The sequence below is a fragment of the Colius striatus genome, chromosome 1, assembly GCF_028858725.1.
Source record: "Colius striatus isolate bColStr4 chromosome 1, bColStr4.1.hap1, whole genome shotgun sequence".
Lineage (NCBI taxonomy): Eukaryota > Metazoa > Chordata > Aves > Coliiformes > Coliidae > Colius > Colius striatus.
Genome location: NC_084759.1, coordinates 199,254,496 through 199,271,827, shown reverse-complemented (window position 1 = coordinate 199,271,827; position 17,332 = coordinate 199,254,496). Strand labels below are relative to the sequence as shown.

Sequence of the window (17,332 nt, the reverse complement as noted above, 5' to 3'; positions counted from 1 at the left end):
TATGGTTTGCTCCATTGACAAAAAACCGCCCTGATTGGCTGTGGTAGATCAGCTACCATGACAGCCAGAAGTTTGAGATCAATCCTGCTCTAAGAGGCTCAGGAGAGAAATTGTACTGAAGTCTGTGTCCTGTCTCTCAAGTGCTTTTGCACATCCCACCTTCTGCCTTAGCGTTTGTGTTGCACAGCATCAGATGTGCTTTATACTTGCTCTGGGATGATACACGGTGATCATCAAAGCAGTGAGAGCGCTGCACAGTGTGTTCCATGCCAGCTACTTCCTTTCTGGTTTAATTATAACCGAGTTTTCTAATCCCAGCCTTGATTAATGAGCTTAATATGCAAATGTTACGATGAAACTGAAACTCTTTGTAATTGCTTGCAGACAGATTACCACTTCGAGTACACAGAGTGCGACAGCAGCGGCTCCAGATGGAGGGTGGCTGTCCCAAATCCATCGGTGGAGTGCTCTGGACTACCTGACCCAGTGAAAGGGAAAGAATGCAGTATGTTGGCACTTTTCATTTTCAAGACTGTTACTAAATGTTTGTGCTATTTACCCTTTTCTGGCTTCTTAGGTTTGTCACTGATGTCCTGAGTCTCCCTGAGTTGGTCCTTCCCCTCCAGTCCTTCTTTTCTTTTGGAGCTGTGGAGCAGGGCTTGTCTTTGCAGCCTAGTTGTATAGCTCGATATCTGCTACAGGTGCTCTTGTATGCTAATTCAGAGACAAGGCATGTCTATTGCAACACCCCTTGAAGAGATTTGGTTGATTATCTTGAGTTGCCATACTGAAGTTCAGCAGCATTTCAGTGCATTTGTAGCTGTATTAGGTGAAAATGGGGACCAGGAGTGGCCAAATTATATTTGCATGTTGTTCATTTTCTTGTTACTTGCATTATTTAGCTAATTATTAAGCTGGATGCAAAAGTAATAGTAGATGTCTTATTTGCCTGAGTTATTTTCATGATGAGGCTTTTGCATTTTATTTATTTATGTATTTTTTTTTAACATCTTCTTTAACATCTTTTAACATCACACATGAGTGTTCTCATGTCACCGTGGTTTTTTTAATGTTAAAAGAGTTCTTTACATGTGGGGACATAAGTGAATCACGCTCTGCAAACACACTTGAACTGTTCCCCCTCTGTTTTGTAGCTTCTCAGGCTTCTCTTACCCATCACACTTCTTTACTCTAGCAATGCTCTCCTCAAAGTTCCTAGCAGTGCTTTTTTTTCTCAGTAATTTGTACAAGGGGATATAAATGATTGTATCTGACAAACTGGATGAACATTCTGTTGTAAGTGAGGTGAGATTTACTCACTTCTGACTCTCCTCCTGTAAAGGTTTATTATTAATTTCTTTATGACCTATGCTTCAGTGTGAGGCACATAAATGTTTTCTGTAGCACTGTTGACCACTGGAAGATTTCTAGCTGCCTGCAAGCATCATTTGAGAAGTTGCTTGTGTCATTCCTGGTATTTTGGTTTAATTTCTGAGGTTTTAAATGTGGAATCTTTGTGTCCTTAGGATGTATTTTTCTATTACAGAAATACAGAGCTGGGAAGCCCCTCAGGTGATCCCATAATTTCCCCCCCAGCCAAAATAGCTATAGTAGCAATGACTCTGTCATTCATAGATGACGTTTGTCTAGCCTGTTTTCAGGGATATCTGGTGATGAAAAACCCACAAACTGCCCCATTTGCATCTGTTTTATTCTTTTCATTTTCCCTCCTGTTACAGCGTTTTCTGCTGTTGAATCTCCCTTCAAGCCTGTTACTTTTTGCAATCTGCACTATAAAGAAGCAGATAGTGTTATCCCTTCTGCTGCACAACCGCTTTTGGTGTACTCTGGAGTACACAGGTATAACTCATTTTTTTCTGATATACACTATTTTTTCTTAAACCTTGTGATAAATGGTTAAAGGTCTAGCAACATTACACTCTCCTCAGCTCTCTGCTACAGATTTCAACAAATAGCGCACTTTCCTCTTCATCTCCTCTTATTCATGTGTCTTTCTGGTCTTAAATCAGTTCCAATGAGAATTCAACTCTTGTAACAATAGATGAATCTGGCTTCTCTAGATCTGGCCTCCTGCTAGACAAGGGGAAGATTTTGTCTAGTAGATTGCCTGTGATATTATACACCAAAATATAGAATTCTGTTAAATACACTGGAAAACTCTTCTCAGTAGGTGCCTCTCCTCTTTGTAGTGTTGCTGTTAAGTCCTGTAACAGTTCAGCTGATTTGAGAAGCAATTGGATATTTGACTTTTTTTACTGAACCTAGATCTCATCTCTCTGGGTTCCTGGGAGTGCAGTGATGTTAATATAGTTCTTTCTGGGTTTTTTTTTTGTGTATCTATAGTAGATTGTCTGGCTTCAGAAGATGCCTGGCTATATTCTGATGGAAAAAGTTATTTTAAGTTTCTCATCTCTTATTCTTTCACCTTTTGCTTTTAGAACAACCAGTCTGAAAACATCAATCCGTCAACGACAGTCAATCACTGCAGGAATGTGTAGGGAACACCCCTTCCATTCAGCTTTGCTAACATGATGGATTTTACTGCAAAATATTTGAACCAATGTAGAGTTTGGCTGGCAGTCTGTTCTTCAGCCAATTGGATATACTGGGAGAGGCAGCTTTTGAAAATTATGTGCCCTCCAGCTCTTTAGATTTTGCACATGGTGGGTGCCTGTTGTTGTTGATGAGTTGGTTTGAAAATGCTGACAGATAGACACCTCCTCACTGACTCGTCATATTTGAGCTGGTGGCTTCTGTCTCATCTGGAAAGACAGAAGCTGGACCAAGGATGTCTTATACTTAAGAACAGTCAATTGTAATATCTACTATAAACAGAACAGATGGAAAGCAAAACCAGGGCAGGATGATGAGAGAAATGCAACCAGCACTTTAAAATCTCTTTCCCTCACCCCTCCCTTCTCTCTGGGCTCAGGTCACTACTCCCCATATCTCTACCTCCTTCCCCCTCAGCGGCACAAGGGGTAGGGATTGGGGGATGTGGTCAGTCTCTCACAGATGGTCTCTGCAACGTCTTTCTTCTAAGAGGAGGATGACTCCTCATATTCTTCTGCTCCTCTGTGAGGTCTCTCCCAGAGGATATAGTCCTTAACGAATCTCTCTGGTGTGAGTTCTTCCCTACAGCTTCTGCTCACAAACTCCCCCAGCATGGGACTTCTCTGTGGCAAACAGCATTCTGGGCACCTTCTGCTGCAAAGCCACCCTCCCATGAATTCACAGCCTCCTCTGGGCATAGTCACTACCCCTGTCGTGGGGTTCTCTGCAAACTGCCAACAAATCTCACCACTCCTCTCTGCTGGTTGCAGGGGGACAGCTTGCCATTCCATCACAGGATGCACAGGAGTCTCTGCTCCAGCATACTCCTTCCTCTCTTTCCTCGCTGGCCTTGTGGTCCACATGGTCGCTTCTCCTCCAACTCCTTCTACCACCACCCAGAAAAGAAGGAAGAACAGGAAGAACCCTCTTCTGACTTCTTCTTAGCATTCTAGCTTTGGAGATCTGTTGTCTTCAGAAGTTTTGATAGGTATCTACTGGCTCTGAAATATATCTGAGCCAACTATGTCTCTGCTCTTGAAATAGGGTTGCAGTTGTATAGCAGCATTTATAGAACTCTCAGCGCTTTTTTTGTCTCCTTGAGGTTGGCAGAGCCCTCAGTGGTCCCTGGTGGCAGTTAGAACACAATGGATGGGGAGGAATCTGGGTGAGGGAGTGGGTTTTTTTGGGAACACATTTACTACCACTGCTGACTTTATGATGTACTGTTTCCTGTTGTTTTTGCTGTTCAGAGATGCCTCCACCTGGGAATATCTGCTATTGATCTTTACTGCTCCCTGAAAACAGAAATGACTTGCAGGTTATCATTAGTTTTGGATCCTGAGAACAGTACACCAACCTTTCCTGCTTCCAAATGCTCCGCAGTCATTCTCTGTAAATTGTGTGTGAACTAGGAATTTGAAAGATGGTATAACAATATGTTAAATGTCTCCAATCATCTCTATAAATACGTCTAGACTGTGGTCTCCAGTGGAGTGGAAAGACACTTGAGATTGCTAAAAATGTATTAGCTCAGGTGCTTCACATATCTGGAGCAATTTAACGGTGGCACCAAAGCTCAGTCAGTGTCTCAAGATGTGCTCATTTTCAGGATGTGTTTTACTGCTTTTCATTTGAATGAACCTATTTAAAATTAGGTTGTGTATCTCTGCACTCATTTTGAAGTGCACACCGACCTGAAAAGTACAGCCAACTGTGACCCACTGAGACTAACTGCCAGCATTCCCTAAAATGACTATAGTCTCTGAAATATGTCAGAATTCAGCCCTTTTTTTTGAGTCTTCAAAAACTTAATCAACAACATTTACCTGCAGAGAAGACAGGGACCTCTGAGAAATAGTCATGGGGTTCAGAGTAGAAAGGACTGTCATATTTTGATTACTTTATGACCTGGTTATTAGAGGAAAGCGTTTTTTTTCCTTTCTCTTGCCATCAGCACAGAGCAGCGTGATGACTTTCCTTCCCCCCCTGCTACCCTGTCCTCCACATCTCTGTCATCCAGGTGGGAAGAAAGAAGGAACCTCACATGACAGATGTTTGTGATGCTTTAGTAGGTCCTGCCATGCAACGACTTCAGATACAGGAGGGAAGATGCAGGAGCAGCTCTGCAGTACAGCAGCTTGTTTGCAATGTATTGAGACAACAACCCCCTTTCTATATTTCAGTCCCCTCTTTTTTTCTGACCTCCTTTCCCTGAGGGACTGCAACTGTTGCCACTTTCAGACTCTGCATCAGGATGTCAGCCTGCATTTTGACATTCAGTATGGTGTGGTACCTCAATGCTTGCCTCGTGAGGCCAAGCTGTCTCTGCACAAGCCACGCCAGAGTGCTCGGCCATCTTTCTCAGTTTTGTGTTTGTTCAGAGATGAGTCGTGTTTCTGATGTTGCCACATCACTGCTGCAAGGGACCCTGCAAAAAGACACATTGTGAGTGCAGCAAAGATCTTGGCTAAGAAAAAGGTAATATTTATTACACTTAAAGCTACTCTGTGTGGCTCTCGTCTGCTTCCCATTGAAAATATCCCCTCCAGGCATCTTCCCCATAATCTTTTGGAGCTAGGGCACACACATGGAGGGAAAGCGCTTTGTGCTGAGGGGGTGGGGAACAGAGAACCTGCCTCAGTGGAATCCAGACCTCTGAATCACTCCATTACTTCTTGACAGTTGGGAATGTGCTTAACTAATTTGGTCTGGTTCATTTTTAATTACCACAGATCTCACTGTGATCTCCTCATGAGTCTGATAGGAAGAAGGGAATTTAGCTGATAGGGATCACTGCCATCAGGGCAGTTGCTTGGCTTTTTAAATGGAAAATATTGATGTCAGTCAATAGGAGCAGTTTGCTTCTGGGGCTAAGCCCTTACCTGTGCCCCCGTATGGCTGGTATCTCTGAAAACTTTTTGCTTTGGTGTGGGGGCTGTATGCAGTGTCTAAAAGGGACCTTTTGGGGCCTGGTAGTGGGAGCAGGACTTGGCATCATGCTACTGCTGATGGTATGCTGCAATCTGTTTTGGTGGCTACAGTCAGGCTTTTCTGCCAGCCTGACCATATGCTGCATGTTTTACACTCAAATTAAAAGTCTGAGTTTGGAGCCTCCCTTCCTTCCGTGTCTCCTTTCCTTCCTCTTATCTTTGTCTCTCTTCACTCAAATACAACCAATATATCTGATTCAGACTGTGTCCCTGCTGTGCCCAGGTGCACTGGTTTGCTCCTTTCAGGACAGTTTGTGAGTAAAAAGAGCTTAAAGGTTTCACATTTTGACCTCAAATTCCTTTTAACATTAACTCTCTTATTCTCAGGATCTCAGTTATTCACTGCCGTCATAAACAAGAATAGGTTTCACCTTACCTCAGAAATACCTTAATTTTAGTGATGCTATGTGCATAATTAGAAAACTGTTGTGAGAATAATAGAGCAATTTCAAAAGTAGCTGAATTTGCCATGTTCAAGGGGAAAAAGTTCTGGTAGGTCATTTATAATCAACATCCAAATACCAGTTATAATTAGCGAAATTTCTTAAGGAGATACAAAAAGTATTGATAATATGGAAGAATTTGATCAAGTACAGTGCTGTGGAGTTATTAATAGCTCTGATTAGCAAGCTCCACCTTTAGCTGGTGCCACTAAGGCTGGAGCAACTTCTCTGAAGTCAGAAATGTGCTTCAGTTTTGAGGTGAGGAGTGAGAGCATGTGTCAAAAGGTAACCATGTAAAAAGCTCCACTGACTTCAGAAAATAGACTGTCCTTAATTGCAATGGACTTTACTGGGGCCCGAGAGCAAAATTAGTTCTGATTTATTGCTAGTGAGCTGTGTTTGTTGAGTTTATTCTAACTTCCTAGGGTACCAGAGGAGGAGATATGGATCTTCCTGATAATTGCAGTCCACATTAGATACAATTAGGGCAGATGACCTTTTTAAGGCTTGTAGGTTTTATAACACTTTAAGGCGATTTAAGTGATCTGCAGGAGTTATAACATTCTGTTTTTTTGATGGAAAACTTAAACAAAAGGTTTCCAGTTTGGTCTTCCTTTTGATTTCTAGTAAGACTGAGTATCCCAAGCAGGTAAGAAGTAGGTAACACCTGACTTCCTGGAGACAGTGGTCATCTGCACATTTTATAACATATGATGTATGCACATACGTGTCTGTGTAGATGGATAATATAAATGAATGTTCCATGTATGCTTCTGATATCAAGTTTACATCTGTTCATTCTCAACTAGATTTATATTCAGGCAAACCGTGTGGTCTTGTGCTAAACAATTGGTTCTTCTGGAATTTTTCTTAGAACGCTGAAGTTTTTCAGGTGAAGACTTGAAAACAGCAATGATAAATTTTAGTAGTATCTTTAATGTTTGCACTATTCCACACGTGGATGTGAATGTGCACACAAATACTCCCATGAGGCTGGTGCTATTTATTACAGAGCCACATTTATTCATGTTGTCTCTAAATAGTTTGTTATATATTAAAAAATAAATTGTTATCACTATAGTGCCATTGTCTTTGTATAAGAATGCATGAAAGTTCTACTTTTCATAGGGTTTAAATCAGTCCAGAGTTAATGGCCTGTTCACAGAATCAATCTCAAGGGCTGGACTCTTGAAGCAAATGTTTAAGTCCTAACAAATCATCAGAGAGGTTTTTTTTTTTCCTGTTTCATTGAACATTCACAGAGAATTCTTTTCTGGTCTCATTAACGGGCTTTGAAATGATTGGGATTTCTTTGTCTCAACTGAAGACAAGAAATACCATTGACATTAGTGTGGCTCTGAGGATGAGGCATGTATCCATTCTCATTTTTTCTCATGGCTTGAAAGCACTCTATCTTGTTTTCATCAACCTTCATGTACTAATATTTTCTTTAATTTTCAATGTTATTCAGTCATTGCTTCTTTGGGTATTCACCTTGGAAGAAACAATGAGGTCAAGCTATTAATGGCTGCTGGTGTTTAACCATGTCATTTAGATCTGACATATGCACATAGATATACTTACATAAGATGACAGAAGCTGTTGGGTATCCTGAGATGTAGGAAAGTACTATTTTAAGACAATGTTAGAAAAATGTATTCAGAAGATCTCCCCTTTGATTCCTCCTTCCTTGAGATTGCTCACTTGAATGATATATGTTGATCTCCTTCCTCGTTTTGACTAACATCTTCCCTTCTTCCCTCTCCTTTGAACTGTCCCTTGGAGCTGCCTGTCAATGTACGAGAGTCACAGGTGGAAGGTTGCTGTCTCAAATCTAAGTATAAAGAAAGTGGATTCTTAGTATGCATGAAATCCTAGGAATCTGATATAATTTCTTGATATACTATAGATTTGGCCCTTCACTTGTCATGTATTACTTCGCAATTAAAGCCATCTGTCAGATTAAAACATAAGATAACTCTGTCTCTAGAGCCACCTCTGACATGAATAGCAGGATATGCAAGAGGTGGATTTCAAATTCAAGATCTTTATAGTGACATTGTTGTGTGCATGGCCTGCAAGAGTGGGCAACTCAGTTTTTCATGAGTCTCTTTTCTCTAGGAAAGTTTTAATGTCTTTTCAGAAAGTAAAAGGAAAGGAATTCCCAGTAGAGAACATTGGGGAGGGGACTAGCACATGGCAGCAGAGGCTGCTGTGAGTAAGAAACTCTGTGAAGCTAAGGAATTAATGCAAGGCTGTCATGTAGCAAAGATGCTTAGTCAGCAGTGGTGTGCATGGCACGATTTGAGTCACTACTAAAAGCCTGTGATTTAGTGAAGCACTCAAGCAGATGTTTATTCCTACTCCTCTTAGAGCATCTCTGCTAATGCATGTTCCTAACTCAAGTCAGGTAGGCGAGTCCTAGTGATAGCATTAGGTTTTTCACCTGTACTTGGGGTCAAGGCTACATTTTGCCATGACATTTCCATCTGGATGTTTTGCTGATGCATATTGGTACCCTGAGAGATACCCCAGTTTTACAAGGACTTTTTAAAGTTTTTTTCCTCTGTGCATGAACACTTTTCTTTGCAGAAAAAGTCCCATTATCTGCTTTTTGAAGCACAAGTTCTTTTAGATAGTAGTTAAAAAGGTAGAAGAGTTTCCACTGAACCCACAGAGTTTAATTCCTGGAGAAGAATCAATGAGAACTGCATGTTGATGTGTGTTGAGGTTACTAAGAGAAAGGTTGGCCTTGGTGTCTTTTGATAATTTCTTCACCCTGTTTACGTACACAATGCAATTAAATAAGTTAAACACAGCTTCCTCTGAGTCACTGATTTATCTTTCAACAGGAAAGGAATTGGCAAGACCTTGTGATTTTCTATGGCTTAGTAGAGGGATGAGAGAGGCTAGCACTCTGTGTGTGTGTGTGCTTGCAGAGGACATCTCAAATGGCACTAGAAACCATTTGCTCCAACCATTTTGGTTGGTGAACAATGCCTGATGGAGTCACTGGGGTCCAGAAAGCCATTCGCTCAACTCCAGGCATGTTTTCTGACATCTCTAGTGCTGAGCCAGGAACAGCAAATGTGCTTGGTAACCTCTTGGTGGTAACTACCTTCCTCCATTCTATGCCACACTTTAATGAATTTATTGCATATTCCCATTCCAAGTCCACACCTTTCAGTGTTTCAGATGAAGTAAAAGTGATAACAAAACTATCCTATGTGCTAGGCCATTTGGGTAAAATGGTACTGTTTCTATCAAAGAGATGATCTGTAAAAAATGCTACAAAACCTCCAGTTATTTACTCTTAAGAAAAGGAAGAGTCTCTTCCACAGAAGGTATTCTTCCCCAAGATCCACAAAAGTGATCTTTCAGTGTGATCACATTTCAAGCTTAAACAGCCTTGACAGATTTCTTTTTCTTAAATTAAGGTTCAGTCTGGTTCCTGGTAACACGTTTGGGATATAACGACTGAAAAAAATGAACATCAATTATTCACAGTCTATTGGAGAAGCTTTGTGTAAATTATTCACAAGAAGACATTCTGAAGCTAGCTGAGATTATAGGAAACGTTAGTACTGAAGCAATGATTTCCTTTCGTCCTTTGGCTTTCCTTTTTCCTGCACATCTTATAATTTGGTTGGTCCTTGCTTTGTATTGTGTGGACCCTGATGTCCCAGGGTATCACTGAACAGATGCCTTATGTACTTGTCCTTGGCCATATCTTCCCCTCCAGGTTTGTGGCATGTGTCTGCTGAACCGAGCAGCTGTTCAGAGGGACAATTGCCTGATGCTGCCAAGTTCATATTTACTTTCTGATCTACAGTTTTCACCTCTGCTCACAGGAGGCTGAGATAATTCAGCCCAGATTTTGCCTGCGGGAGATGGCAGCGTCTTCCCTGAATCCCAGACAGTGAGACTTTGGATGAACAACATAGAAATGGAGGAGGGAGAGATGGAAAAACAGTGCTTGAGATTCTTTTTCCTGGATATTTTCACTGGTTTGGGTAGATCTGCTCCATGTTATAATCTGTCATCACCCAATCCTGTGTCATAGTTTAAACTGGAACGTATTGAGAGCCAGGGGGACACAGAAAGGTACACACGAATGTGCACATTCCCAGTGGCAATGGAATAAACAGAAGGGCTGAAATAGCTTTAGATATCATAAATAAGAAAAGTCTGGAGAAAAAAACATCTGCTGGGAAGAGTGATAGAGTTAGAAGTAGTGAGTCCAAGTGGTGTGGAGTGGGAAGGTAGCAGAGGGAAGGTCCAAGACTGAGTGGCCAAGGCTTCCCAAAGGAGGAAAACAATTAAATATCTAATAGATTAGGTGTTGGAGGATGCAGACATGGAGGCAGCTTTGATTAATCTTCTGGTGAAACCACAAATATCCGGATCCATCTCACAGTGTGTCAATGTCTGGTAGATATTTGACATCAGAAAACACTCCAGAGGAAAGTTTCAGACTTCAGAAGAAGTTGAGTAGTTGTATACATGTGAGATGTGAGGACTGACTCTTTTACTCCAGCTGTGTAATCCCATGCTGACCCACAGCATCGAGAGGAGAAATGTGACAACTAGCATTGATCTTAGTCTACCAAAATCACTGGGAAGACCACAGCTGTACTAAAAAGCAGAATGTGACCCAGGAGCATCTCAATCAAAGGGCAAATGAGACAAGCTTGTTTATTGTCTGTTTTGCCCTCTGGGAAGCCATTTTTGTGTCTGCAAAGTGATTGTAAAGTGCTATGAGACCTGCAGAGTAATCTATTGCAAACACTGCTTGAAAGTGGTTACACAGTGAGCAGGGCTCCTGCTTCAGGATGTCCCATGTCTGTCTGTGGTGTGTTGCAGGACAGAAATAAGATACTATCACTCTCAACTCACAGAGTTTAAGAGGAAAGGGTTTAATGTGATTTGCTAGTTTGACCTCACAGGCTATTAAAATGCATCCAGTTAGTCTGATGCTGGGGTTGATAATTTGTATTTGGTGTGAGCTTTTCTTCCATATGGTGTCCAGTTATGGTACAAAGCACTTGCGAGACAAAGAATCCATCACCTGCCATGACAGATTGTTCCAGCAATAAATCATTCTTCCTATTAAAAATGTGTGCCTTATTTCCAGTTTGAATTTGTCTGAGTTCAGCTTCCCGACAGTAGTTCTCATTATGTAGTTCTCTGCTTGATTAGAGAGTCCAGTGAGATCCTGTGTTTTCTCCCCCTGGAGATGATTATGTATTAAATCAAGTTGACTGTCAGGATTCTTTTGATAAACTAAATACACTAAGCATTTCAGATCTCTCCCTGCAAGGCATTACCAATAATTTTAAAAGCATTTAAATTTCTTTTTGTTTTGTATTCATGTTGTGATTTAAAATCACAAGTATGTTCAGTATTAGAAGGATCTTCTTGCCTGTAACACACATTTAATCCTACACATCTTTGCCTTGACCTCTAAACACATCTGCAGATCTCATTAGCACCTTTTTATGTGTCTTGTCAGTGGAAGCTCTTGATGAATGGCAGGTCCACTCTAACCCTCATGCTTACTGCTCTCTGGGATACATTTCAGCCTTCTACAGGCAGGGTCAGTACTCCTTGTCTTCAGCAGTTGTCTTTGTCTTTGACGCTCTTAAAAACAATCCCTGGTCCTCGTGAGGAACTTCAACCACCCTGGTATTTGCTGGCAAAGCCTCTCAGCCAAGTGTGCACAGTCCAGCATCAACAGAATGTTGATGACAACTTCCCGTCACAAGTGGTCAAGGAGCCAACAAGGAGAGGTGTACTGCTGGACCTTGTGCTGGGAAATAAAGGAGGTCTGGTTGTAGAAAATGTAGAAAATCAGGAACAGGAGGCAAGAGGCCTCCATGGATGAACAAAGAACTACTGGAACTACTCAGGGAGGAGGCAGAAATCTATGAGAGGTGGAAAAAGGGCTTGATTGCTTGGGAAGAGTATAGGAATATCACCACAGTATGCAGGGACAAAACCAGGAAGGCCAAAACCTTTTTGCAATTAAACCTGGCAAAGAAAGTAAAGGAAAACAAGAAGGGCTTTTTCAAATACATCAGCAGCAAAAGGAAGATTAGGGAAAATGTGAAACTGCTGATGAACAAGAAGGATGTCCCAGTGACAGGATGCAGAGAAGTTGTAACTACTGAATCCCTTCTTTGCCTCAGTCTTCACTGCCAAGTCTGGCCCCTTGGGAAACCCAGTCCCTGGAGGATAGTAGGATAGTCTGGAGAACGGAATACTTTCTCTTGATGGATGAAGATGAGGTTAGAGACCTTTTGGGCAAGCTGAACACACATATATCTATGGGACTTGATGGGATGCACTCAAGAGGGTGATGGCTGATGTTATTGCTTCGCCTCTCTTCATCATTTTTGAACAGTCATGGAGAACAGGCCAGGTGCCCGAGGACTGGAGAAAGGCCAGTGTCAGACCAGTCTTCAAAAAGGGCACGAAGGACGACCCAGGAAACTACAGGCTGGTCAGTCTCACCTCCATCCCTGGAAAGGTGATGGAACAACTCATCCTGGCTGTTATCACTGAACATATGAAGGAAAAGATGGTTATCCGGGGGACTCAATATGGATTCACCAAGGAGAAATCCTGCTTGACCAACCTGATATCCTTCGATGAGAGTATAACTGGCTGGCTAGATGAGGGGAGAGCAATGGATATCATCTACCTTGACTTCAGCAAGGCTTTTGACACTGTCTTCTGTAACATCCTCATTGAAAAGCTCAGACAATGTGGCTTGGATGAGTGGACAGTGAGTTGGATGGAGAGCTGGCTGAATGACAGAGCCCAGAGGGTGGTGATCAATGGCACAGAATGGAGTTGGAGGCCTGTGGCCAGTGGAGTTCCACAGGGATCGGTTCTGGGGCCAGTCTTGTTCAACACCTTCATCAACGACCTGGATGAGGGGACAGAGTGTACCCCCAGTAAGTTCGCTGATGACACCAAACTATGAGGACTGGCTAATTCCCCAGAGGCTGTGCTGCCATTCAGTGGGATCTCGACCAGCTTGAGAGTTGGGCAGAGAGGAACCTCATGAACAAAAGCTGGAACACAGAAAGTTCCACTTAAGGGAAAACTTCTTTACTGTTGAGATGAGGGAGCCCTTGCATAGACTGCACAGGGAGGTTGTGGAATCTTCTTTGAAGATTTCCAAACCCGTCAGGATGCATTCCAGTGTGACCTGATCTAGATAGACCTGCAGGGGGCTTGAACTAGATGATCTTTAGAGATTCCTCCCAACCCGTACCATTCTGTGATTCTGAAAACATACTGACCGAGTGGGCTTAGGCTTGACAACAGTCTCTCACCCGCCATTCCTGTTTTATTTGTCTGGAGACTGTTGATAGAACTGTGGACTCCCATCACAGTTAGTGCTGGGACAGGCAGAACTGCCCCCTTCCTCCCTACTCAGTGATGGTTTGCCACCGACAACCCTGTTACTCAAGCCATTCTTAATCCGTTTAAGATCTGGCTTTCTGGTATTCTGTGGTACTACCTTCTTCATCAGAATGACATGCGGAACTAAGTTAACTGTATTAGAAACCCTAAGTCTATTACATCCACTCAGCCACCTTTATCAAGCAGATTGTAATCCTTTTAAAGAGTTAAATGAGGTCTGTTTGACAAGACTTATACAATGGTTTCAGTGAGTATTAACACTGTAGCTCCTCTTGTTATTTTTTTATAAAGAGAGTCAGGTGTCAGCTTTGTTGCAAACGTGTGAATGTGGCTGCCAGTGGAAGTGTCTATCTAACAGTACTTTACAGCATCTTTTGTGACCGAGAGTGGTCACCTGTACAAACCACAACATTTTTTTTTTCTTCTGTATTTTTTTTAAGAAAACCACAGCTGCAAATCACCAATAATTGCATCAGCTTCAGTGGAGCTACAGAAGGCACCAGCGTATCCAGCACCACACTGTGTCGAGCGGTTTCTAACAGCCTCTGAAAAATGTTTTCCCAGTTTTAAAAATGCCTATGGTGTCATGAAACCCTTTAATATGTTTCAGGGTTTTTTCACAGAAGGAAAGAAGATCAAACTGAGTCTTCACAATGTGTGTTGATCTGTGTAAGCTGGTGTGTAGCACCCATATTGATATCTGAAGGTATAACAGGAAAGCTTGCAGTTGAGAGGGTTAGGGATGTCCAAACAGGATCGATAATGTCAGTTCTGGTAAAGATTTTCAAAATTGCCTTTAGTTCTGTTTTCTGAAACAGAGTGGACATGTAAGGAGTTATTCAATAGAGATATTTTCTCTGAAAGTTAAATGCTTAAACAAATGGGCTCTAGGATCAGGGGCAGATAATGTTCACAGAGGCTTCCTCTAGCCTGGAGACTAATTTTCCCTCTGGAGTCTGAGGCCAATGGAAGGTTTAGTACAGAATGAATTAAGAGCACACACCTAAAATACATGATTTAGATTCCTGCACCTGCACATTGCACCTCAGTCTCCTACGTGGTGACACCGTCCTTTCCCTTGATGTCATCTTGCATGTGTCACATCTTCCTCCCAGAGATGCTGTGATAATGTCAACCATTTTTGTGGACAAGCGGTCGCTGGTCAGCACTAGATCTGTGCCCAGCTACACCTTAGTGAGATGGAGAAGACATAAGCAAGGCAAAGCCCCAGTGCCCTGGGATGAGTTTTCTGTCTGTGCCCTGTCCTCACCCTGAGCAGGTGCCTCCTGGCCCATCACTGGGAACATCTACTCTGCAGGGTACTTCTGGGCAGAGCCATGACCTGCCCATCTCCAGCTGGGAGACTCCTGAATTGGTGCTGCTTAGATAAAAGAAGGTTTAACCTAGTTTTTGGCTTCCTCCCTTGCTGGAAGTGCAAGTTGTGTTATACTAGGGGAGTAGATCATGTCTGTGCTCATCACAAGCTGTGTTTCCTCCCCTTCCCCCTCCAGTGGCTCCCCAGTACCTGGAACGAGACCAAATAATGCATCTGTTCTAATGTCGAAAGTGGTTCATGTTGCCATTAGCCACGTTCAGCCTCAAATTGAATCTAGCAAGCAGCTGGCATGCTCAGAGCTAGTTTGCTTGCAGACGTATGTGTTTTGACGGGAAATGCTTCTGCCTTTGAAATATGATTCTTAGAAAAGGGAAAGAAGGTAATTCCCACCTAAATGAGAAAAAGGCTCATCTCTCTCCTGGAAGGTGGGAAATGGATGGCAGTGTCATGCATGGCAGCCTGCCTGATCACTTATACTCTAAAATGATCAGGTTGCAAGGAGTTAAAATATATTAGTTTGGTTAAAGCAATAATCTTCAGTCAACCTCACTGCAATGGAAAAAAGGGCTCTGCTGCCTTCTGTGTCTTCATTACGACAGCAAATCACTCACAGTTACTGATTCCTTATTTGAAATTCACAATCTGGAACATGTAGTTAAGCAGTATTCTCCATTTCTTGCTATTTAACTTTCTTAAAAAAAAAAACAACAAAAAAGACTGAAACTGTTAAAGGATTCAAATGTGTCATGAGAGAACTTACTGCTTCTCTTCTTGATGGCTTCTCTCTGCACGTTTCAAAAGAAAAAAGGTGAAAAGCTGTACAATGTGTGGTCTCAGTCCAGACACATGGGGAAGTGTTTGCTACTTTTTCCCATGTCTCTGAAGAAAGCTGTGTTTCTGACCCCAGCTTCATGCACATCCTATGGCTTGAGCTGAGGTTGCAGAGGTAGTCAGATGGGATACAAGTTGTATTTCCTTGTGTGTCTCCAGCCCAGCACCTGTCCCTCTTGCCCACTTTCCTTTTTGGTCCATCACTAGCAAGTAATGTGGTTAGAAAACCAGATTTGTTGGCTCAAGTCCACTGGTTTAAATTCAGAGTATGCTGATATAAATAAGATGGACCCTTTGGGAGATCTTCCCATCAAAGTGGACCCTTTATGTGCATGCCAGTGCTGCCCATCTAGGACATAAATGAATACTGTGGGATCTGGCAGATGGAAACTGGTGTTACACAGACATGACTTTATGTACAGACAGCTCCGTGGGCATACAGGATTTTAGCTGCTGTCTAGGTTTTATCTGTGTGATGGGAATATTCTTTCCTTAACAGGTATAGATACGAGCAGACACTTTGTGAACATCCCTTCTAAATCATACATCTCTAGGTAGATATGTTTAACTACTGCCTTTGCTGTTCTGGCAACCAATGTTCATTTTCTCAGCATGCTAATGTCACTGCCATCAAAGATCCTCATTTGCAAAGCACAGACCCATCAGTGAGCTTTTCCAAGACTACCTGGTCTCTAATGCAAGATGTTCAAGGCTTTGTAGGCAGCCCATATGAAGAGATATTTGGAGAGAGCCTTAGATTAGGTCTGCAACTCTCAGCTGACGTTTCTAGTGTTATATTACTATCAGTGTGCTGCTCTGCACTTTTCTTATACCATATGGGTGAGTGATATGAACCTGCTCAGGCTCTCAGGTGCTGGTGATTTTAATGGAGGTCAAGGTGTAACAGATGGGTGAGAAAGGGCGAGGAACACTATATTACAAGACCTCATTTTCACAAATTGCTTTTGGACACAGTCTGTGGGTAGAGATTTTGTTTCTAAATCTTATTTTACCAACAGAGACAAGCTGCAAATCAGGAGCCATCAACTGAGATTTGGTTTCAGTGCTACCATGTCAGTGAAAAGACAGGCAGTGGTGAACATTGCCATTTTTCAGCAAGTGTTGGTAGTTCAGCTGTTGTGTTCATGGTACTGGGGCATTCCTGTTGGGTTCTCTTTCATGACAGTTCATTCTCAACTAATTAAGTGGCAAAAAAAATAAAGAATGGAAATGAATTTGAATTTATTTCTCCATTCAAAACAATTGTCTCCCCAGCTTTCTCCTGTGCCTCTGGTGAGTACCTGGAGATGAAGAACCAAGTGTGCAGCAAATGTGCAGAGGGGACCTACTCACTGGGCAGCGGGATCAAGTTTGATGAGTGGGATGAGCTGCCGGCAGGATTCTCCAACGTGGCGACTTTCATGGACACGGCGGTTGGCTCAACTGAGAATAGAGCTGACAGCTGCAACAAGTAAGAAGTTCTATCTGCATCTGGGTTATGCAGCCATGGGTAAACCATAGAGAGATGGCTGAGCAACACAAAGAAAGCTTAATGATCTAGCTAAGCTCTCCAGAAGGTAACCAGCCCTACTAATGGCCAACAAGAGTGGCTGGGAAGTGAAATTTGTAGCCATCTCTTTGCTGTCATCGTGGTCTCCTCTGGCTCATCAGCAACCAGTGAGTCTAAGACCAGCCTGGAGCTGCTCTTATTTGTAGCTGGAAAG

The 17,332-nt window shown here is 42.4% G+C and overlaps 1 protein-coding gene across 1 annotated transcript in view; it reads left to right on the top strand.

Moving 5' to 3' along the window:
* Positions 1–434: 434 nt before the first annotated feature.
* The window catches only part of ELAPOR2 (endosome-lysosome associated apoptosis and autophagy regulator family member 2), a 51,672-nt gene continuing 34,774 nt past the window's right edge, over positions 435–17,332 (top strand). Inside the window, exons 1-2 of the mRNA XM_010205534.2 lie at positions 435–505; positions 16,884–17,079. Coding sequence (XP_010203836.1) covers positions 16,916–17,079 — 164 coding nt within the window. The 5' untranslated portion in view covers positions 435–505; positions 16,884–16,915. The remainder of the gene's footprint in view (positions 506–16,883; positions 17,080–17,332) is intronic.